General features: G+C 40.5%; 1 protein-coding gene and 1 pseudogene across 19 annotated transcripts in view; both read left to right on the top strand.

The window, feature by feature from the left end:
* The window catches only part of ST3GAL6 (ST3 beta-galactoside alpha-2,3-sialyltransferase 6), an 83014-nt gene that overhangs the window by 29674 nt on the left and 30975 nt on the right, over positions 1–22365 (top strand). For 13 of the 18 annotated variants that reach the window (XR_002731565.3, XR_003309962.2, XR_002731564.3 and 10 more), the window contains 7 exons: positions 1277–1376; positions 4045–4122; positions 5950–6053; positions 7048–7111; positions 18085–18180; positions 21457–21643; positions 21746–21883. Coding sequence is in view for 11 of the 18 variants with exons in the window: in XM_023211946.2 (XP_023067714.2) it covers positions 1277–1376; positions 4045–4122; positions 5950–6053; positions 7048–7111; positions 18085–18180; positions 21457–21643; positions 21746–21883 (767 nt within the window). In the remaining 7 variants the exon portion in view is untranslated. Of the gene's footprint in view, positions 1–1276; positions 1377–4044; positions 4123–4286; positions 4357–5949; positions 6054–7047; positions 7112–18084; positions 18181–21456; positions 21644–21745; positions 21884–22365 lie in introns of all 18 variants that reach the window. The other 5 variants (XM_026457106.2, XM_023211912.3, XM_023211919.2 and 2 more) reach the window with 3 other exon arrangements.
* On the top strand, positions 13222–17932 carry LOC113225289 (annotated as a pseudogene). The gene is made up of 2 exons (XR_003309948.1): positions 13222–13268; positions 15350–17932. The product of XR_003309948.1 is annotated as a PDZ and LIM domain protein 1 pseudogene (transcript).

Below are 22365 nucleotides of genomic sequence, written 5' to 3'. Positions count from 1 at the left end.
AATAGCCGCCAGAAGCAACAGCTGACAGCAAGGGAGGAGTGAAAAACAACTCAACCAGATAATCATGCCAGTTTAGGACTGCTTAGCAAATAGCCCCACACACCCATTAGCTGCAGAGGGTTTCAACTGTAAGAAAGCCCAGAACAATTATATTTGTTGAGCTGACCCCATATTATCAAGGAAAGTTTAAATTATGTTTAGTATTATATTCTACTTATGAAGGCAAGGGAGTGGTTTAAGATTTCCATTTGAACATATTTACCACTGAAAAGAAGGTAATGCCACATTATTTGGAAATTTATTCAACCAGACTCCCAGGTTCTATACTGCATTGCCATGATTAAGGTTAATAGGCATGGATAGGAGTGAAAGGAGTGGCACATGCAATTGTTTAGATGAACTAGAAACTTGAGACAGAGAAGCAGTATACCTGTTTAAAGTCACATGCATTGAAATAGGTCTGTTATGGAACCATGTATTAAATTTGTTTTTTACATTTAATTACATAAGACAGTGGAAACTTCTCCTTTTTTCCTTTGAAGCAAAAGAGAAAACTAAACAAACATGTTTTACAGGTTTTTAAAATACATTCTATAAAGGCCTTTTTTGCATTTACATTTTAGAGAGGATTGTGTCAAGGTTTTTGTCTGTCTGGAAATGTGTAATGAACAATATTGTCAATTTAATACAAAACAAGCAAGTAGCTGAATATACCTGAACTATGATGTTGAAAAAATCAAATAGGTGGATCTAAAAGTATGTAAAAATTGAGGATGAGGGAAATGTTTTTTCAGTGGCTTTTTTCCTCAGTTTTTAAAAATTAGAAAAATGACCTGTAAAAATTTTAACATCATTTCAAGCACTAAAGAAATGAAATGTTTATTCACAGCTTAAGGTATCTATTCACTTTCTACTGAGAGATAGGTTTTAATGTTTGTGAAAAAAGTTTTGGATATGGAACAGATGTGTAAGATTTTTTTCTGGAGGAATTCTTTCTTACCTAACATGAGAAAGTAGTAGGGAGGCCCCTACCTTTGAGACCATGGAACTGTTTATTGGCCTAAACATACATTATGTTGCGCTTATTGATAAGAGGAGAGACAGAAAAAACATCTTTTTGCACATTGAGTATTTCCAAAATTACAGGCCCACATCATTTTTTTCTATAGTTCCTTTTCTATACTTTTTTCCAATAATGCTTATATTTGAGCCATTGTGAAAATCCATTTGTATAACAACCTGACCTTCGCTTTGGACTTCATTCCTTGTGTTTCAGGTGAGCCAGCCATGAGAGGGTATCTTGTGGCCATATTCCTGAGTGCTATCTTCCTCTATTATGTACTGCATTGTATATTATGGGGAACGAATGTCTATTGGTAAGTTTCATTTTGTTATTTAAAAATAACTCTCAACCTAGTCTTTCACACAAATCCACAAATTATAGTAGAGGGTCCTATTAAAAAAAAACTTGTACCATTGTAACATTTTGAATATTTTCTTGCTTTTCATTGTAAATTGGGGTTTTACCATTCCAGTGTCCTATAGATTGTATCTCGAACAATTTAAAAGTTGACAAGCAACACCTACTTTCTAGTGACTTCCCACTGAAGGCATGGTGTTAACCATCTTTGGGTTATAACATTCTTTATTTATGCCATAGATCATCTCCTTGAGTTAATGGAGTTATCACTGGGCCCAGTGGTACTTAACTTTTAGAACCTAAAATGCTTGCATAAGCGATTATTGATAAAATAGATACTACATATGGTTTCCTTTGTTTAAAAATATTTGGTGAACGATGATATCTGTATCTTTTGAAATAGCTTTGACTTGAAATACCACATATAAAATTTTGAAGAGGCACAGATAGTTCTACTGAAGAGAAAGCCTCTGTAATAGGGATTTTAACCTTCTCATTGTCAGTCCTTTGGCTAGGAAAAATGTTTTGATGACCTTTAAATCCCAAATGGGTGGCAGTACATAATTACGCTAAAATAAATCACATAACTTCCTGTCTTAGACAAAGAATCAGTACTTTTTGCCAGTGTGTCATAGTAGATCTTAGATCATGTTTCTAACTTGTGCTTACTTGATGAAAAAAAATTGATGCTTCTGCGTTTGATTTCATTACTGGTTGATTGAAAAATAATTGTAATGCTTTTCACGGAAGGATGTTAGGCAAATGGCCACTGGAAAAAACCCAATGCTAGGTGGGTAGTTTTGGCCCTAAAGTTTTAGGCTTTGGACCCAAATATCAGGCTAGAGAATTGTGAAGTCTGATTATGTACTAAATGAGGACTACATCAAGGGGATCTATCCCTACATCTTTGCCATATTCTCTATCCTACCCTTAGTAGTGGAAGACAAAAATAGAAGAGAAAGCAAAAAGCTTACTAGATTGCTACTTTCCTACAAATCCTATTGTTGGTCACGGGGAAAATGATAAAGAAGGTGATGAAAAGGATCTCAGTCAGCAGTCTTTTGTCATCAGGGTTGAAGTGACCATGTCACTCCTCAGCTAACACATTACTGTAGTCACAGCAAGTACCTTGGGATGTTAGCTCAGTTGTTTGTGCAATAAACTTGCTTCCTTAAAAATGATTTAAGACAGAGAATTGTGTTTTTCTTTTAAAAAGTCACCCAAGGCTGGGCGCGGTGGCTCACGCCTTTAATCCCAGCACTTTGGAAGGCCCAGGTGGGCGGATTACGAGGTCAGGAGTTCAAGACCAGCCTGGCCAAGATAGTGAAACCCCATCTCTACTAAAAATACAAAAAATTAGCTGGGCGTGGTGGTAGATGCCTGTAATCTCAGCTACTTGGGAGGCTGAGGCAGAGAATTGCTTGAACCCAGGAGGCGGAGGTTGCAGTGAGCCCAGACCGCGCCACTGCACTCCAGCCTGGGCGACAGAGTGAAATTCTGTCTCAAAAAAAAAAAAAAAAAAAAAGTCACCCAAAGGTTGTCTTCATGATATCCTAAAATTGTTTTCTGTGTTTTAATGACTTTAGAAATCAAATAATATCTTCATGTTATCCTCCAAATATAATTGAGATTTTTTGGTCTAGTATGCTGGTCCACCATATTTATGTATCTTCCTTATGTTTAAATCAAGGAGCCCTTGCCATTGTGGTATTCACAAAAGATGTTTTCCTGCGTAAGGAGTTTACTAGCCTCATAGTTCGGAAACCTAGCAGTTCTAACTATGGGGATTTTTATACCCACAAAAATGGAAGATTGTGTCTGTCCATGAAGGGTTTAGGATATTTCCTTCATTTTGAATTCTGCTGATTATAGAAGAAAATTGATTAGTTTTTAAATACTAATTCTTCACATAATTGATGATCATTAATAAGTTTTTGTATTAAGCTGTTTTCCTCTTTCCCGGCTAAGTCTGGATCCCGCCATCTACCACCCCTTTCATTTATTTTCCTTGTTGTGCTCTGTCATGTTTCACAATACCCTTTTAAACTGTGGAGACAAATACTCCATTCAGGAGCACACAAGGGCCTAACCTATGCCAAGAATAGAGGACAGTTAGAAATGACTCTCGATAGTGTGATTTGTAGAGTCCCCCGGATCCCAAGGCAAGGGTCTGTGGAACCTGCTCAGGTCAGGTGTTTCTGCGGTATTTGCTGCCGTTGTGCGTCAGCAGATGTGACAGGAGGAGTAAATAGCCACGTGCCATTGGGGTGAGTCTGGGTTTCTCCAGCTTTCAGGGACTTCTAAAAAGTGAGCCTGGTTGCGGCTTCTACAATGCAGTAATCCTGGCCCTTCTCTGAAGGTCCTTTGAATCATTGCTCTTGGAATCACTTACGGGTTGCTAATCACCTCAGCCTTTCCACCCTCCCTTGCCTTACATCCATGAATCTCAGGTGTTCGCAGGGCTTGGAGAAGGTACTGGCACACCTCAAGGGGTGCAGGGAGTATTTTTGTTTGCTGCCAGAGAACCTCTCAGTGGTGGCATGAATGAGTTCCCAGGTTATTTGCTTCCCTTTGGGCAGGGTGCCCGGTTCTGGTTTCTGACTGATGTTATTTTTGTCTCATAGGGTGGCACCTGTGGAAATGAAACGGAGAAATAAGATCCAGCCTTGTTTATCAAAGCCAGCTTTTGCCTCTCTGCTGAGGTAAAAATATACCAAAAAGACCTGCGGCATACAAAATATTCCAAATGTCTTTGTAATCATTTTCCACACTTGTTTCTTTTTTTAATGCAAATCTTAGCAGTATAAAGTGGACACCCCATATTTAAGGAAGAGCTTGAATATCCTGTCTCTTTTTGTGCTTTTAGTCAGAACTCTGCATATATTTTAAGAAAAGGCATTGAGGAACTCAATCAAACCAGTATTCTTTTCACACAGGTGAGGCTAGAGAGGTCTGTTTGTGTTTGACTATAAAAAAGCGAATTGTTCTTTAGGGTTTCATTTTTCCCCCTGGTTGCTCCCATGTTATTTTCCACCCTTATTATTTTGTGGCTTCTCCTTCCTTGCCTCTAGGTTAAACTTTTGGAGTAGCAATTTTCTCTTTTATTACCTTTTAATGAACTACATAGAGTGCAAATAATGATTACATAAAATGTAAATGATTGTTGATTGTGGCTCTTCGGCTTTGTAAAGAATTTACTTTTCTATTCACATATGTTCTTTTCCTCTGTCACCTTGACTTTGACAGATTGCTGGTCAAAATGCTCTAGATAACAAGAAATAAAAGTCTGTTCTAGGCATGGGTAAAACAGGCACAATCTGTTCAGCATTTTTTCTATGAAGTATTAAGAATTCATTTTTTCCCTATTGTCTTTTATTACTGATTTTTAACTCTTTGGGGCTACAGATCCCTTTACAATCAATCAACTCTCTGGAAAACTGCAAATACATAAGACTTTTTGTATATGATTCCAAATGTGCTATGGCTGCTTGTAGTCTTTCTAGGGGTGTGCGTCCAGCGAGGACCACTACAAAACTGGAATAGTGTTTTAAAACTTTTTTGAACATGACTCACAGGAAGAAATACATTTCACTTGGGACATAGTGCAAACACATATTTATAATAAGAAAAAAAAGAATTTTTACCTTTACTACTCCAGATATACTGTGTTCTGTCCCATTCACTTTTTAAAAAGATGCTGATCATGACTCACAAAATTGATTTTATGAGCCACATATGGGTTGCAGACCACAGGTTAAAATGCTACTCTAGGATTAAGGTACTCCATAACTTTAGTGAAAAAAGATAATCTTTTCCTTTCTGAGAAAACTCAAAAGGGTTAAGGTATTTATGCAAGATTATCCAGCAGGTATATAAGCCGACAGTGTAAGTGACAAGTAGATTTGTGTTTGTCATGTGGACAGTTCTTTGAGGGCAGTCCCCTAGAGTGTACTTGAGGCCACTTTCTCAGAAACAGAAAAGCCAGCAGCAATTTGGAGAAGCTCTTCTGGGAAACCTGGAACTTTTATCTTCAGTGTTATAAAGAGAACATCTTTCCTTATAATTAGGCTTGGGTGTGGATTTCAGCTTTGTCATTTATGGGTTAGTGACCCCAGACTTGTCACAGCTGACACAACTTCACATATATGGTACTTTTAAATTTAGAAATAGCTTAGCATCAGTAGTTTTATAATATTACTTTGTTTTTTTCCTATGTATGGCTCTTATTTTATCACTTGCTGTTGGTTTGTTTTAAAGTTTTATTTTTACTTCCTGTGAGTTGTAACATAATTTTCATCTTAGTAGCTGCAAAGTGTTTTCATTTCAGTTGTGTGGTTCCATTGAATACCCCATTCTATGCAATATTTCAGCACGGTTTAACGTTATTTTAAAAAATTAAAATTACACCTTTTTCATATAGCCAGTATAATGATATGAATCATATGCTATAGTTATTTTTAGTTTTGATTTTAAAAGCTTGCAAATATAGTAGGTATTTGGCAAAATCATTCTTTATCCTTTCCTTCCAGGTTTCATCAGTTTCACCCTTTTCTGTGTGCAGCTGATTTTAGAAAGATTGCTTCCTTGTATGGTAGCGATAAGTTTGATTTGCCCTATGGGATGAGAACATCAGGTCAGTAGTAGTATTCTTACCTGGTTCTGTTAAGTTTGACTGGTGTTTGATGAGAATGGCATGTTAATATAATTTTATTCTTTCTGCTTCCTAATGATTTCCAATGGGTATGATTTTGGGATGAAATGAAATGAATTACATTTTAAAATATAAATTCCCACTCCTTTTGAGGCAGTATAGAACCAAAGAATAACAGGGGTGGATTTGTTATTGTTGATGTTGTTGAGAAACTACTTTTTACATTTGCTCTGCCAGCATGTATCCATGTAAGTTCTGGTGCCTTAACTTTATTCTGATTTAGAATTAGCAGGAAAACTTGAGTGTTAGCTTCCTTCCTGGCTTCCCATGGCTTCTTTTTACCTGTGAGTTTTATTTCATCGGCATTTCTTATCTCCTTAAGCAGTCTTTTAATTTAACCAGTGGATATTTTATTTTTGTTAAGTTAAGAGACAATGATTCCATCTTCTAATGATAAAACACTTCCCCTTCTGCTTGTTGATAAGTGATTGGCCCTATATAGCATTAAGTTCTAGATTTTTAAGGGATCATAAAAGCCCAAGGTGACAAGCCTACAACATTGTGAGTCAGATTTTGCTTATTCAACTGATCCTGTGAGGGTGGGGGTTGTTTTTTTTGTTTTATTTTGTCTTTTAAAACTATTTTGCAGAGAATTTGAAAATTTAATTGGGTTAAACTTAACTATTTCTATTCTAACCTCAATTTCAGAATCGTGCTATTTTAAAATTATATGATTGTTTTTCAGATTAAATGTGTTGTTTTTTGGGGAGGTTTTGGAAAGTGTCTTAAGAACATTTACCATTTTGAATGGGAGTAGTGCTGGCTAATTGCAGCTGTGTCATTAATTTTTCACAGAATAAATCAATGAGGCCATGCTAGTTGGAAATGGGTTTGCGGGGGAGGGAGTAAGGTGGTTTACTAAGTACTAAAAAGACATGATTATCCTTTTATTCATAACCCTCCATTTGTTTTCTAGCGGAATATTTTCGACTTGCTCTTTCAAAACTGCAGAGTTGTGATCTCTTTGATGAGTTTGACAAGTGAGTTTATTTCCTTGCTTCTAGTCTGGCTTTTAGCTTCAGCTAAAATGGTTCAAAATATACACCCTAAGAAATATAAGATATATTTACTCAGGAAAATTTCATAGCTTTTGTGTATAACCAAAATTTCTAGTAGTAATTTGACACTTAAAAACCTACAAAATTAATTTAGATGCTGCATAACTGGTTGGCTCAAAAGTTTGCAGAGTCTTGATGATGATCAACCCTGGTCCTAAATCAGGATATTTTCAACCTACATTCATTTTTTTCTAAGTTGTTCCTACTTAAGAATTAGTTCACCCCCTGCTAATCAGCTCATGGCCTCCCTTTACAGGCTGTTTCCCATACTTTGCCATGTATCCTCCAAACTACTGATGAGATTCTTTCTGTTCCACTTGTTAAGGAGATTATTAGATTTTGGAAGCAGCTCTCTGCTTTTTAAATCAGAATTATATTTGAAGGACAAATACACTTGCTTTGATGTTTTCTGACTATAAAAGTAATTTAGCTTTTAGACAATTTTGTCATTAAATTAACCCCATATAAATTGCATTGCCAAAAATAGACTTCTTCACTGCTGGGCTTATTTTACAGAGGTAGGTTTATTTCACAAAGTTTCAAGCCACACTTTAGAATTTGGCCAGGGTGCCGGTGTGATAATATGGGTAATCTACAGATGTCAGGCCTCCATTAAAAAGGAAAATGGCAGAAATTACCCTCTTGCCCAAGAGAATAGGCAGAGAGTGGGGTGCAGAGAGTGGGGGTAGTGGGTGGAGGTCTGAAAGTGGAGATAGAGTTTACTGTAAGAGCAGCGTTAGATTTTGTCCAGGTTTATCTCATTATCTCATTTGAAGACCAAGATGCTTGAAGTGTGTATTTGTGTAATATGTTTTGGTTCATTTCAGTTTTTTATAATTTCAAACTATGCCATCAACCTAATCAATTTTAATTTTGATTGCATATCAACAGCAACCATAAATTCTTTCAACCCCCAAATTTATAGAGCTCTGATTTGTAGAATATTGTTTTTTGCAGATCTTTCACATATGTGGTTTATGTTGATTCTCTCTAATTCTGTAAGTTTCTGGAGAAACTGAGGCTAGGCACACAGTTTGTTACACTTGGTAAATGCCAGGCCCAGGATGTAAACCTAGATAGTTCTAACTCTGGTGCCTGGATGTCTGAGTTAAGAGTAATAAAGGTGGCTGGATGTAGTGGCTGATGCCTGAAATCCCCCAGCACTTTGGGAGGCTGAGGCAGGCAGATCATGAGGTCAGGAGTTCAAGACCAGCCTGGCCAACACAGTGAAACCTAGTCTCTACTAAAAATACAAAAATTAGCTGGGCATGGTGGTGCATGCCTGTAGTCCCAGCTACCTCGGAGGCTGAGGCAGGAGAATCGCTTGAACTGGGGAGGTAGAGGTTGCAGTGAGCTGAGATCCACCACTGTACTCCAGCTTGGGTGGTAGAGTGAGACTTTGTCTCAAAAAAAAACAAAAAAAAAAAAAAAAAAAAAACAGAGAGATAATTGTGAGTCCTTAAATGTTTGCAGCAATTATCTGCAAATATTTATAAAGATGCTTGAATCTAAATGCAAGCTACCGTCAGGATTCTGGAGGATATATGACTAGAAGTTTTGTTCTTGCCTAGTTTTTATCTAAGAACTGGACTGTGCTTTATTTAGCTGCTTTCACAGCCCCTTGTCCCACAGGCGTTCATCTGTTTGTGTATGCCTCCATCAGGCTAATTTTTCTCTTCTTGCTGACTTGGTCTTGCTGTTTCCTGCCGCTTTTCTCCTGTAGCCAGAATCTCCCCACCCCCCACCATCATGCTAAGTTCATTTCTTAGCATTACCTTTGTTGGGAGAGAAGTAGGGTGTAGTTGGTGAGGAGGGATTGAAAATCATGCTGACTGCAGAAGTCCTAATAGTCTGAAGTTGCCAAGAGTCTGAAGTGAAGTAAATGTATAGTCAGACTCTAGATAGAGTGAGTGACAAATATCCCCGTAGGATCTCCGCAGAGGGAGCACAGTGACACATGTTTTGTAACAGCACAGATGTTCAGGTAGCATTGCTGAGTTGTGTGTTTGACCTGGGCAAACCTTAGAGTATTTCAAAAATAGACAGGAATATATTTACGACACTATTATCTTCTATTTGCATAGCGCTTTTCAGAGGGGTTCACCTGTTAAATTTGGCCTATATTTTAAGTGAGTCATTCTACCTTTATCATGTGCCCAGTGTACAACACATAGAAAAAAACAAGCCAGGCTATGCCTGAGCCATACATTTAAACTCCGGAAAGGCAAAATGGACTGAATTGCCTGAATGCTGCCTCTGAGTCAACTTCATTCCCCAAGTGACCTTATGTTCCTCATTTCTCTTCTCAGCCTGGGAATAAAGCTCTAGAAGAAAGATATCTGAGAACAGTCTTTCTTTCTCAGGCAGAGAATTTAGACTGCCCTTGGCAGGAGGGTCCTCCCTGAGCCCCTGGCTTGTGGATTTGTGAGCTGGGTCCACACGTCCAAGGAGGAAGGTATTGATATTTAGGCTGGCTTGCCCTTCATCGTGGATCTGTAGGTCAGAGAGGAGGAGCTGAGGTAGAGAGGGATTACTTTCAAGTTACTTTCCTCCTTTTTCTGCTTTCTTTACTGATGTTTATATAATTGCTGGCCTTGCTCTGTGCTTATTTTTTTCCTACCTGTGCTCTGGGAGGTGCTTGATATATTTTGAGTTGTAACAGCTAAGCATGGTTTTTTTTTTCTTACCTTTTATTCTCCTTCCATCCTCTCTGTCCCTTCTAGAAAGGCTCAGATGTTGTTGTTGTTGTTTCAAATCTAAATCCTTTAAGATTCTACCAGATATAAGTTGTAGTTTTGTCAGATATTTTGTCCAGCATGTATGATGCCCTCAGCTGGGATAGATTCCACTGTGAAAGGGAAAACTCAAAATACCAGTTGTGATTGTAGGAAGGAAGTTTTCCTTTTGTTCAGTTTTCGTGTAAATGAACTCTGCGGGTAAACTTTCTGGGGCTGGTTCTGTGAGCGTCAGGGACCAAGGCTGCTTCTCTATCTTGACGCCACCATTCCTAAATATATGACTTGTTCTTTCTGGTCCGGTATGATGGCTGGAGTTCCATCAATCACGCCTACCTCCCTGCCAGCCAGCAGGAGGAAAGGGCGAAGGGCATACCCCAACCCTTTGAGACATGCCTTCTTCTTTAAGGACATCTCCCAGAAATCATATGTAACACTTCCTTACCTCCAACGATGTGTTGGAACCAGTTGGTGCCAACTTGTGAGAGCTGTATCTCTTCCTATTCAGCTCTATGTTTAGTGCCATCAAGGTGAAAGCTTGAAATACCCAAGGTGAGAGTATTCATACCATGGGAATTGGCAAACATTACAAATCAGGGCTTTACCCATTCATACTCCTCCCCCACCCCAGAACTGATTGTTAAACATTGACTAGCAACCACCGTTTGCATCCCATTGGATAGGACTCCATCACAAGGCCACCCCTAGCTAGGATGTGGACCGGAAAATGTAGTTTGTATTCCAGGTGAGTGTGTGCTCACCTTTAAAAACAAACGTGATTTTAACAGATGAAAGAAACAAGATTATTGGGGAACAAATAGCTGTCTTTACTAATATTCTGCATCATTTTGCTGGTCCCCATCTGTTTTCATGCCTGGTCACTTTCAAGATTCTGAAGTCAAATATATGACCCTGCTGTCTAACAACCAATCTCAGTGCATCTTTTTTTATCTGCTGCTGCTACTGATTTCTCATGGACACAGGCTCTTCTCTTTATTCTCCAAAGTACAGCCAACATAAGGCGACTAAGTTTAACAAACTTCACTGAAGAATGAGGATTTTTTAAGAGAATTGCAACACAGAAAAGGAATACTAAAAATGCGCCCATATTCCAAGACCCTAATCCTTCCTGGCTGTCCATGTAGCTCCTTAGCACCAGTCTGCCCCCTAGCCCTAAGGATGATTGCTTTCTCCCCAGTGGAAGTGCATCCTCACACAGCTAGAAAGAGCAGCAACCCTAAATTATCAAATCTCAACTCCCACTCAAAATGCACAGACAAGCTCCCCATCCCCAACCACCACCCTTGCCTTCTGAAAGCATGCCAAGTTTTATGAAGAACGCTTTAGTCCTGCAGCACAGGTAGTTATATAGTAACTACACATAAATATCTTACCTAACAAAAGCACCTGTGTCAAGTTAGTTGCGTGCTACATGGACAAAGACTTGTAAAAGCTGCCTGTTATTCTCTCAAGCAGCATCCATTATGTCAGTATCAGCAAAGCTGGGGTAGATTGGCCACCAGCCAGGCCGGGAGCATGCCCTTAGAAAACTGAAAAAGCAATTAGACATTTGTGGTGTATTTATTAAAAAGAGTCCTCACTCTATAAGGAATATCAATATCTGCATCCCTGCTTTAGACATTCTGCTGTTTTGCAGAGTTTCTTTACATTGCAGGAGAGCTTGAGGATGAGGGGAAGTTGTGATTCTACATCAACAGAGTGAATCATATGTGGTGAATATGCAGAAGCAGCCCCTGCCTGCTTTCTAGCATCTGCTGTGGTCAGATGTTGGGTAAAGATACAGAAGTCTCAGTACTTTTGTCGAAGAAAGTGGTCACTTCCATTGGAGAGTAACATACAAGACCTAAGTGATTTCCTTACTTCACAAAACAGCAAACTGAGATCAGAGAGGGCAGGTTACTAGACCGAGGTCCTAAGAGGTGCTAAGCGGAGGAGCCAGAACTAGCAACCAGGTCTCCAACTACAGTTCCTTGTGTAGTTTGAGGATCTTCTGGCTGCAAGTAATAGTCTTCACTAGGAGTGATTTAAACTAAGTGGACATTTATTATCTCCTGTATTGCATAGACATGTGGATTCAGGTCTGCATATTTGTGGTTCCAGCTTGCAGTGTGGGGTTGCTTATGGCTGTACAGACTGTGGATTGCACAACTCCAGGGAGGACCGATTTATTCATATAGTTATCTGAATGGTGCTGACATTGGACTGTGTACACCTTGCACATGTGTTTGGAGTGGCCCTGGTTGGGGGATTGAATTAGTGGCTCAGTAATGTCAAGACTCCAGGGTAGTTTTTCTGTGGCTGTCTTTTTCTCTGATGTGTAGCTGCTCTTTTTGTTATCACATGTCAACGTCTAAGCAGAAAGGACGAAGTGAGTAATGCAGTATCCTGTTCACATGATTCTTTTGGCAGCAGCAGAATCTCTTCCAAAAGCACCTAATAGACTTCCCTAATATCTTATTGCCCAGGGATGGGTCACATGGCTATGTCTAGACGAAACATTGGCAGAGGCAATGAGCTCACTATTGTAGGCTTAGGAAAGCAGGGATCTGCTAGCAAGGCACATGGGGTAATGGGTGTTGGGAATGTGACCAGCATGATTTGCCATAGACTGTTACACTGAAGGTAGAGTCATGTGTTTTAATGTACATGATGGTATTGAACGAAAAATGCATGTTAAAAAGCATTTGTAAAAGAAAACACATCATAGATCATTTGAAATGGGCAACTCAAGTTTGCTTGCTCTATATTGATTGTGTTTGATGTTCCCCTCTGCATAAGGTAATGACTCTTCCGGCTTTTGCCTGACTTTATGAGAGACACGCCTTTCACCTGGGGGAAGTGTAATCTCTTACTACCACTGCTTTAGCGGCTTTCCAGATTTTCCATTAACAGGTTCAGGAACCCTGGAATTACTTTGTTTTCTGGGTAAGCAGTTTAGAGCATATGCATTTCCCTACTTGTTTCCAGGGTGGTTGGAGGAGTTAAAGGTAATTGCTTCTCCAGACACAAAGTAGGGAAATAACCTCCGCATACTTCATGTAACAACCAAACTGAATTGTAACATGCACAGCCTGTGGATCAGGAAGTGTTTTAGATGGGACCATACAGAGATATAAATGATACTATTCTTTCCTCTAGGGACTCACAATTTACTGCAGCTATTTCTACATGAAAGTTATGTTAATTAAATATGTGAAGTTGTACAGTCACCCAAAGGACACTGAAAGTCATTGTTCCACATATAAAAAGGCAGAGGAAGCCAGGATCACAAGCCAAATGGATGAAGTCAAGGAGAGTATGAATCAGTCCTTTCAGAGTATGGGGTACTTGCTAGGGAGCGAGGGAAGCAGTGAGTAATGAGGAGTGTGATTCAGACAGCTGATCTGTACCATTCCATACTTCCCAGAGCCGTGGTGGTGCTATGAATACTAGCTGTAGATAAGGTGTTATTGCCAAAGACTAGTCCTAGAGATGCCCTCAAAAGAGTTTCTACGTGATTCTCAGAAAAATGCGTACATCTTTGCAGTATCCTTTACCAGGAGGAAAAGTGGACTTTCATTGATAAGGTTTCCTTTCAAAAGCATTGGTATGATTTCCTATGGTAAAGGCCCTTCTCTCTTTCTGCTTGTCCCCTATAAGCTGAGAGGAAAAAAAAAATAGAAAGTGAAACTCCTAAAAATATGGTGAAGTAGAGCTGTAAAGAATCTTTGGAATGGGTGTTCTGAATGAGGCAATGTCTATGTTATTTCTTCCTGTTTTTTAAAAGTCCTTGAACTGCTGGGACCATAAGTAGGAGAGGCAGAGCGTGAGGAATTGCCCTGCAGAAGAGATCTGCCTGAAACCCCCGGATCCCTCTTTTTTCTTGGCTTGTAGGGTATGTGGGGGGAGGTCCAGGACCTTGAGTCTGAGTGATGACCAGTGACATGGCACATGTATGTGACAGATGGTGGCTACTCTTACTGTGATACTCTTTGGGCCACACATTATCTAGTGCTTGCTGACCATCTGTATCTCAGTGTGATAGAGTGGAACTTCTGTAAGCACTAAGATCTAAGCTATCAGTTCATTGTTGAGCAATGTTATAGAACTGACCGCGTCTAAGACTGAGCTGAGACAATCCCATTACTGGGCATATACCCAAAAGATTATAAATCATTATACTATAAAGACACATGCACACATATGTTTATTGCAGCACTATTCATAATAGCAAAGACTTGGAACCAACCCAAATGCCCATCAATGATAGGCTGAATAAAGAAAATGCAGCACATAGACAACATGGAATGTTACGCAGCCATGAAAAAGAATGAGTTCATGTCCTTTGCAGGGACATGGATGAAGCTGGAAACCATCATTCTCAGCAAACTAACACAGGAACAGGGATGAAGCTGGAAACCATCATTCTCAGCAAACTAACACAGGAACAGAAAACCAAACACTGCCTGTTCTCACTCATAAGTGGGAGGTGAACAATGAGAACACGTGAACACAGGGAGGGAAACAGCACACAGTGGGGCCTATCGCGGGGTTGGGGACTAGGGGAGGGGGATAGCATTAGGAGAAATACCTAATGTAGATGACGTGTTGATGGGTGCAGCAAACCACGGTAGCACTTGTATACTTATGTAACAAACCTGCACGTTCTGCACATGTATCCCCGAACTTAGAATATATATATATATAAAATAGATGGAGCTGAGTAGCCTTTCCAGGGTCATCTTTAGAGATTTGGCTTGTGGGTCAGGAGTCTTTTGCAGAAGATAGGAGCCCTGGTGGTATGCTGGTGGCTTGTTGGCCTTTGCCCCTGCATGTTCTGTGTAGTTGGAGTCAGGTAGCCCAGTGTCAGACTGGGAACTCCAGGCCAGCATGGATGTAGGGAGGCACCTGGGCTCAGGGCAAGGCAGCCCCTTCTCTTGACAGAAGATTGGCCTACAGCCTTCATCGGAGGGAGAGGATTAGACTAGATACCATCTATGGATGTTCACCCTCTACTCCCACGCAGGTTATCTCATGGGAACAGTTGTTATTTCGATCCTGTCTCTTCTTAGCCATGCCTTCCCCAGTGCCCAGCTTTGCTTAGCATTCCTAGTGGAGATGGAGCCAGCTTTAGGAGGTGTAGCCTCTGATCTGAATTAAACTGACCCTGAGGTTACGGAAAGGGCAAGCAAGCTGTGAGCGTGAGAATTGCCCCCTGCTATAGCGCATTCGTGGGATGATTTGGGGAGGATAATGGCAGTAATACCCTGAGAGGAAAGGGTTTTGAATATTCAGCAGCTCCCATCTCAGCCATACTACATGGCCCCACAGCAGAGAGCCTTTGATAAAGTTGGCTTTCTAGAGTAGGGATTGAGGTCAAACTTGCTTGTAAAAGCATCTAGAGTTATGTTACTTTCTTATTTAGAAACAAACAGAGCCCAGGACCATGAGGCTTCCGCCTGCTGGACAGCAAGGACCTCCAGCAGCCTCTCAGCTGTTTCCCAGTCACTTTCAGAAGTAAGGCTGCTGTAGCTCATTGATGTATGAAAGATGTAATTACAGCCATTGATAGGGAAAATATCGGCAATATGATGCACTTGGAAGCTCAGAAAAAAATGAAAGGCCGCACAGACAACATGACTGTCACAGTAGCCAGATCTGAATATAAAATCTAGTCTCTTCTGGTGACGGAGGAAAGGAAGTGTCATCCATACAAGATGAATTTACACTCTGAACCCCAGGAGGTCCTGCACATAGGAAGTACCTGCAATCCAAATACCATGCTCTTTACTGCCTCTCCTGCTTCCAGCACTTTCCCTGGGGTCATCCAAACCAGTAGAGCAACCCGGCTGGCCTCTCTTCTGAAAACATCTCCAACTTCAGCAACACCTGAGATAACATACTGCTAGTATTTCAAAAACTGCTGCCAGCAGGGAGGAGGCCAATGGCGTGCCCATAGATCATGTTCAGCCTCCAAGTGGCCTCATCATCAATGAAGAATCTGAAATTTACAAGATGCTTCAGGAGAAACAGGAGTTGAACGAACCCCTGAAACAGTCCACCTCTTTCCTGATTTTGCAGGAAATCCTGGAGTCTGAGATAAAAGGGCATCTCAGCAACCCTCATGATTCAGAAGTGTTAAGACTCCCGACCCCGAAGTGGCTGCATCAATTGGAAATGCTCAGAATGTGCCCGTGTGTGACAAATGCGGTCCTGGCATTGTAGGCGTGTTTGTAAAGCTGTGGAGACCATCGTCCCCTCCCTGAATGTTACTTGTGCACTGATTGTGGCACTCACTCAAAAAAGAAGGGCTTTTTTTTTTCTTTTCTCCATCAAATCTACTGGGAAGAGCATGCCCAGGAGCAAGTCACACCACCTGAGGGTATGATGTGGCCATCATGTTCCCCAAGTGATCCAGCAGAGCCGCACTGACCACTGTTCTCCAGCCAGTCTCTGCTGCAGCTTGTTCTCTAAATGTTCTGGCCTTGTCTCTTGAAAGCTCTGTACTTACCTTTTTTTTCCCCCCTTACCTTGGTTTTATCCCTGCTCATTGAACCTTGAGTCCCCTGTCTTGGTTAACTGACTCACACTGACTATGTGGTGCCCGCCCACTTTTACAATGAATGGCAAATTGTTTTTGTTTGGCGTCCCCTTGCTGGCAACACTACGTACCTTCCTCCCCTCAGTTCTTCTCTGCTGCAAATGGACATCAGCCACATTTGAACCAAATCAAATATAATATGTCTGACATTGATTTCATTTTTGCTCAATCTATAGACTCCCAGAAAAAAATAAAAAAATGAAAACAAAGAGAATTTAAATGAACAAATAGACCTTTCTGGAACCCACTGTGACATGAGACGTGTCCACAGCGCAAGGTTTTAGGTACACACTAAAGGAGCATCTGCTGGATAGTCCTCCCCGCCCCCAAGTCCTTAAAAACCTGTGCCACTGGTGCTTATTTTTCTTGACTGATTAGGTAGACACTGATTTACGCATGACTCTTTAATATTTGAGAGCCTAGAGCTTCCAATTAAAATATGCTAAAAGTATTTTTTAAATGTTACAGTGTTAAACCTTATAATCAGATGAACTGTACTACTCAAAAAAGGTAAATTTAATGAATATAGGAGTGTGTACATCATTTCCTATTTACCTGACAAAGCCAATGCTTGGCTCTTTTAAACAGTTTCTGAATTCTTGCATTCTTCATGTTTCCATGTTCTACAGTGTTTGTACGGTTTTGCTACTATTATTTCCTAAAAGCCTTAAGGTCTTGAGTTCATCTGGTCTGCCGATTTCATGGGTCTGAAGGAAACCGTGTTCTTTTTAGACTTTCCATGCCATGAGGGCCCTGGAAGGACAGCCTCAACAACTTTCCCTTCTGTAGTTTTGTTCCTAGAGGGCAAGGACACAGTCTATTTTGTCATTTCTCCAGGCCTGCCTGGGTGGGGGTAAGAGCTGGGAGACAGATGGACCAGCAACATGGAGTTCCCCTTTGTGTTCTACTTTAAAGCTCTTTGCCAGGAACACCGCATGAACTTTTAGTTCGTATTAGTTAAGCTCCAAGGACCAGTCCATGTTGGGGAAATTGAAGTGAGCATGGGCAGGGTACACAAAACTGCACTTTTCGCACCAGATTCCAAACTGTCCATCCACATTTATGCAGCAGAGAGCCAGAGGTAGTATATTTGAGGAGTGGGTGATGCTGGCAAAAAATGTGGACCTACGTAATGTAAAACACACATGCAGAGTCCTATATGGAGGGGTGTTTCAGTCTCAAGTTCTGGATCCACATGCTAGTTCCACTTTGGAGTATGACTTTAAAATGTTACATAATAGATTTCTGAACCTCCTTCTTCATTTGTATAATGGGAATATCAGGCTTACTTATCTCAGTAGGTGGCTATGAGAATCAAATGAGAGAACGTGTATGGGCTGATACTAGTTGCGTACAATGATATGCTCTTCCTATAGAATGTTACTCATTGAATCTTGTATCTTTTAAATACAGCTCTAGACTTCTAAGTCGCGGTTGGTTCTTTTTCTACTTGCGCAACAAGTGGAATGTGGCACTGGGTTTCTGACAGTACGCGTGGATTCTTGGAACCAGTTTTGTAAAAGATGGCTCAATCTCTCACTTGTCCATCTGTCCAACAGCATACCCTGTAAAAAGTGTGTGGTGGTTGGTAATGGAGGAGTTTTGAAGAATAAGACATTAGGAGAAAAAATCGACTCCTATGATGTAATAATAAGGTAAATATATTTTCTATTTGCTACCCTAGAATTGTTTCAAAAGAATATGGTTTCTTACCTTAATACAGCTGTGTTTTAAAAGGAAGGGGAGATGTTTCCATTTGTTAGTGTGTTTTATTGCACAATCTTCTCTCTTGGTTGTTGGCTAGAGTTAGGCCTAGATTTCAGGCTCCTCATTTAGCAAATATTTGTTAAGTTTCCTTAGTATGCCAGCATGCTTCTAGCCACAGGAGAGATAGCAGTGGATAAGAGCAATGTTTGTGCTCCCTGTGGAGGGAAGAAAACGAGTAATTAAATATATAAAAATTATAAATGCCATACATAATTTAAAAAGGATATAATAGAGAATCTTTGAATGGCTCCTTTGTAATGATTGACCACTTTGAGAAAGAGACATCTAAGCAGGGCCCAAGTGACCATGCAGCAATAGCCATACGAAGATTGTGGTGGAGCAGTCCAGGCAGAAAGGATGTTTGCTGCAGGGCCTCAGGAGGAGATGATCCTGAGTTTGAGAGGAGCAGCACAAAAACCCAGTGAGGCTGGAAAGTAGCAGGCAGGGGGAGAGTGGTGCAATTGGAAGCTGAAGCGGTGAGCAAAGATCAGGCTGCAGAGGACTTTGTAAGCTAGGATTAGAAACTTGGATTTTAAGTACAACAGGAAGCTTTTTAAGGGTTTTAAGCAAGAGAACAATGCAATCTGGTCATCTCTTAAATATTCTGGCTGTGGCATGGACAATGGAATGTGAGGGACAAGGGTGGAAATGAAGAGGCCAATTAGGTTGCTGCATTTGGGTATAATATGATGGTGGCTTGGGACAGGATTGTCATAGGAGAGGAAGAGATGTGGACAGACTGCAGATGTGTTTTAGACATAGAGTTTTCAGGATTTGTTGTGGTATTAGATGTGAAGAGTAATGAGAATAAAGAAATCAAGGATGCCTCCTACTCTGTTTTCAGCTTAGGAGATTGACTGGAGAGTGGTATAGGAGCAGGTTTAGAGGAAAACCATGATATGAACATGTTAGATTTGAGATGCTTATTAGATTTGCAGTGGGTAAGTTGAGTAGGCAGTTGGATAAACAGGTTAAAATCTTGATGGTGTGTGGCCTATAAGCTGTATTTAAACTATGGACTGGGTGAGATTTCTCAAGGAGAGACTGAGAGAGAGAGAAGAGAGTGAGGACTGAGCCTTGGAGAACTCAAAGTGTAGAGGTTGAGCAAAGAAAAAGGAATGTGTAAAGGACATGAAGAGGATCCACCAGTGAGGTAAGAAGAAAATCAGGAGAAAGTGATCACAGAAGCCAAGAGAGCAAAGTGTTTCAGGACAGAAGGAGTGACCAACTGTGTCCCAGTGCTGGTGAGAGGTCATGCAAGATAAGGACAGAGTGGTGACCATTGGACTGGTGACCTGAAGCTCATTGACACTCCTGACAAAAGCAGGCTTTGAGGCATGATGTGGCAAGAAGTCCAGCTGGAATAGGTTGAAGAGGGAATGCAGAGAATGTACACCCGAATGTACAGATGAAAATGTAGAGAAACCAATATAGTCCGAAAATGTTGCTTCAAAGAGGAGTTGAGAAATCAGATGGCAGTTAGAGATGGTTATGCAGTCAGGGGAGATTTTTTTTGCTTTCTTCTTTTGAAAAGATCGGAGGCTCTATAGCATATTGGTTAACTGGTGGAATGAGAAAGAGATTGGTCTGGTAAAAGAGAGGGGAGGGGATTCAGAATGCAAGTGTGGTTAGTGTTTTCTAATGGAAAGGAGAGCCAGAATTGTGGTTACAACTACCAAGAGTCCCTCTGATGTAGTGCGGGGAAAATATGGCCCTTTCTATCTCTATTTTTTTAGTGAAAGGTTGAGATAAGGTCATCATCTGGGGGTGTGTGTGTGTGTGTGTGTGTGTGTGTGTGTTAGGAGTAGCTATGAATAGTTTAAAGAATGGCAAAGTTAGCATACTGGGGCAATACATTAGGATGGTTTGGCAGTATTGGGGGTTTTGTGGGGTTACAAGCTGCCTAGGGTTTCTGCATGGTGAGGTCACCTTATTTTCTTTTTTCTTTTTTTTTTTTTTTGAGACGGAGTCTTGCTCTGTTGCCCAGGTTGGAGTGCAGTGGCCGGATCTCAGCTCACTGCAAGCTCCGCCTTCTGGGTTCTCACCATTCTCCCGCCTCAGCCTCCCGAGTAGCTGGGACTACAGGCACCCACCACCTCGCCCAGCTAATTTTTTGTATTTCTAGTAGAGACGGGGTTTCACTGTGTTAGCCAGGATGGTCTCGATCTCCTGACCTCGTGATCCGCCCGTCTCGGCCTCCCAAAGTGCTGGGATTACAGGCTTGAGCCACCGCGCCCGGCTGGTCACCTTATTTTCTGTTTACTATCCATTTTGAGGAAGCTGTGATAATTTACCTACAAAACAATTTTGAAGCAATCACAGGTTTCTCTACCCGTAATTGTCTAAATCTGATAATTTAGAGCCACAGGAAGCCCTTACAGGAAAATGCCATGGGTACAATATTTTGAAAGTCATCTCAAGTGTTATTAAGTCTGTTCATCTTATATTACATAGAGTCAGTGGCAAAGGGCAAACAGTATTTATCCTCCTTGGGGACACTGTTTTGGAAACAGCATTTCTTTTTTTATAGCATTCCTTCATCATGTGTGCATAAATAGCGCATGTCCAGCCTTGGCTTTCAGCATACACAAACCCAACAGTAGATCCTTTGTGGTTCTTCAGTTTACTCTGGCAATAGACATTCATTTGGTTGTGGTTGAATATAATATAGCAAATTTATATTGTTAACTTTATTTCAGAGTACAGCAATTTTGATGGGTCTTTAAACCAACTTAAATGTGATTCTTCTTACCGGTTGGTCACACACATCCATGTGCTATATGACTGTGTGGCTTTGAGCAAGTAATTTTCTCTCCAGGGGTTTGTCCTCCGAGGTCTCTTTCAACTCTGGTATCCTGGGGCTCTGTGTTCCCATTTATTTTATTTAGTCTTCAGTTCCCCTGGAGGGAAGACTGAATTATCATTGGCTCCACAATTAATTTTCAAATACAAATGAGTATTTCTGCCTTTGATCAACCAATTATTTAATGAAAAGGAATGATCTTCTTGGCCATTATGTGTGAAAGATTGATCTATCGCTTTGTGGCTTCAGAGTGCAGGATAAAAGGCTGACGTTTGTCCAACTCTGAAACCTCTGAGAACTGTGATGGAAATGGCACATACTGCACTTGGTCTACATATCTTGTATGTTTTGCTATCCACAGAATGAATAATGGTCCTGTTTTAGGACATGAAGAAGAAGTTGGGAGAAGGACAACCTTCCGACTTTTTTATCCAGAATCTGTTTTTTCAGATCCCATTCACAATGACCCTAACACGACAGTGATTCTCACTGCTTTTAAGCCACATGATTTAAGGTGGCTGTTGGAATTGTTGATGGGTGACAAAATAGTAAGTAGGCAAAATTGTTCTGCCTTCAGATTACCTTTAGTGCTCTTTTTCCTTAAAAAACAGACAGCCACACTGTTCTATTCTCTATATTCTTACTTTCAGAACACTAATGGTTTTTGGAAGAAACCAGCCTTAAACCTGATTTATAAACCTTATCAAATCCGAATATTAGATCCTTTCATTATCAGAACAGCAGCTTATGAACTGCTTCATTTTCCAAAAGTGTTTCCCAAAAATCAGGTATGTATTTATCTCTGCATGGTTTCAAACTACAGATCTGGCTGAGGTAGGATAGAGGGTCCTGGGAACTCTCAAAAAAAAAAAAAAAAAAAAAAAAAATCATCTGATGAGATGATTTCTGAGGGTCATCTCTGAGTTAGTAAAAGTAGTTATTTGTGGATATTATCTTTATGTTTTTCATTTATGTTGCAAGGAAATATAATTTTAAGTTGGGTTTTTTTCCTGCCCTTGTAGGGCCTTCCTGGGGTCTCTTTGCACATGCTGAAACAGTTTTTCTTTCATAACTCTGTCTTCAGTGTTCTGCAGTGAGGAGAGTCTGACTGGGTGGGCTGACGGGCAGGCTTGTGCTCAGAGTAGCTGGCCTGGCTTCAGGACAAGTGCATGGCTTTGCAAGCTAAAAAGAACTGTCTGAGATGCTCTGATAAAAATATCACAGGAAAGCCAGAGGAAAGGTGAGGAAGGACAATAAAGTAGTCCAGAAA

The sequence above is a fragment of the Piliocolobus tephrosceles genome, chromosome 2 (genome assembly GCF_002776525.5).
Source record: "Piliocolobus tephrosceles isolate RC106 chromosome 2, ASM277652v3, whole genome shotgun sequence".
In the NCBI taxonomy this organism is placed as follows: Eukaryota; Metazoa; Chordata; class Mammalia; order Primates; family Cercopithecidae; genus Piliocolobus; species Piliocolobus tephrosceles.
The sequence above is the reverse complement of the archived record's forward strand: the minus strand, read 5'-3'. Positions and strand labels throughout refer to the sequence as shown.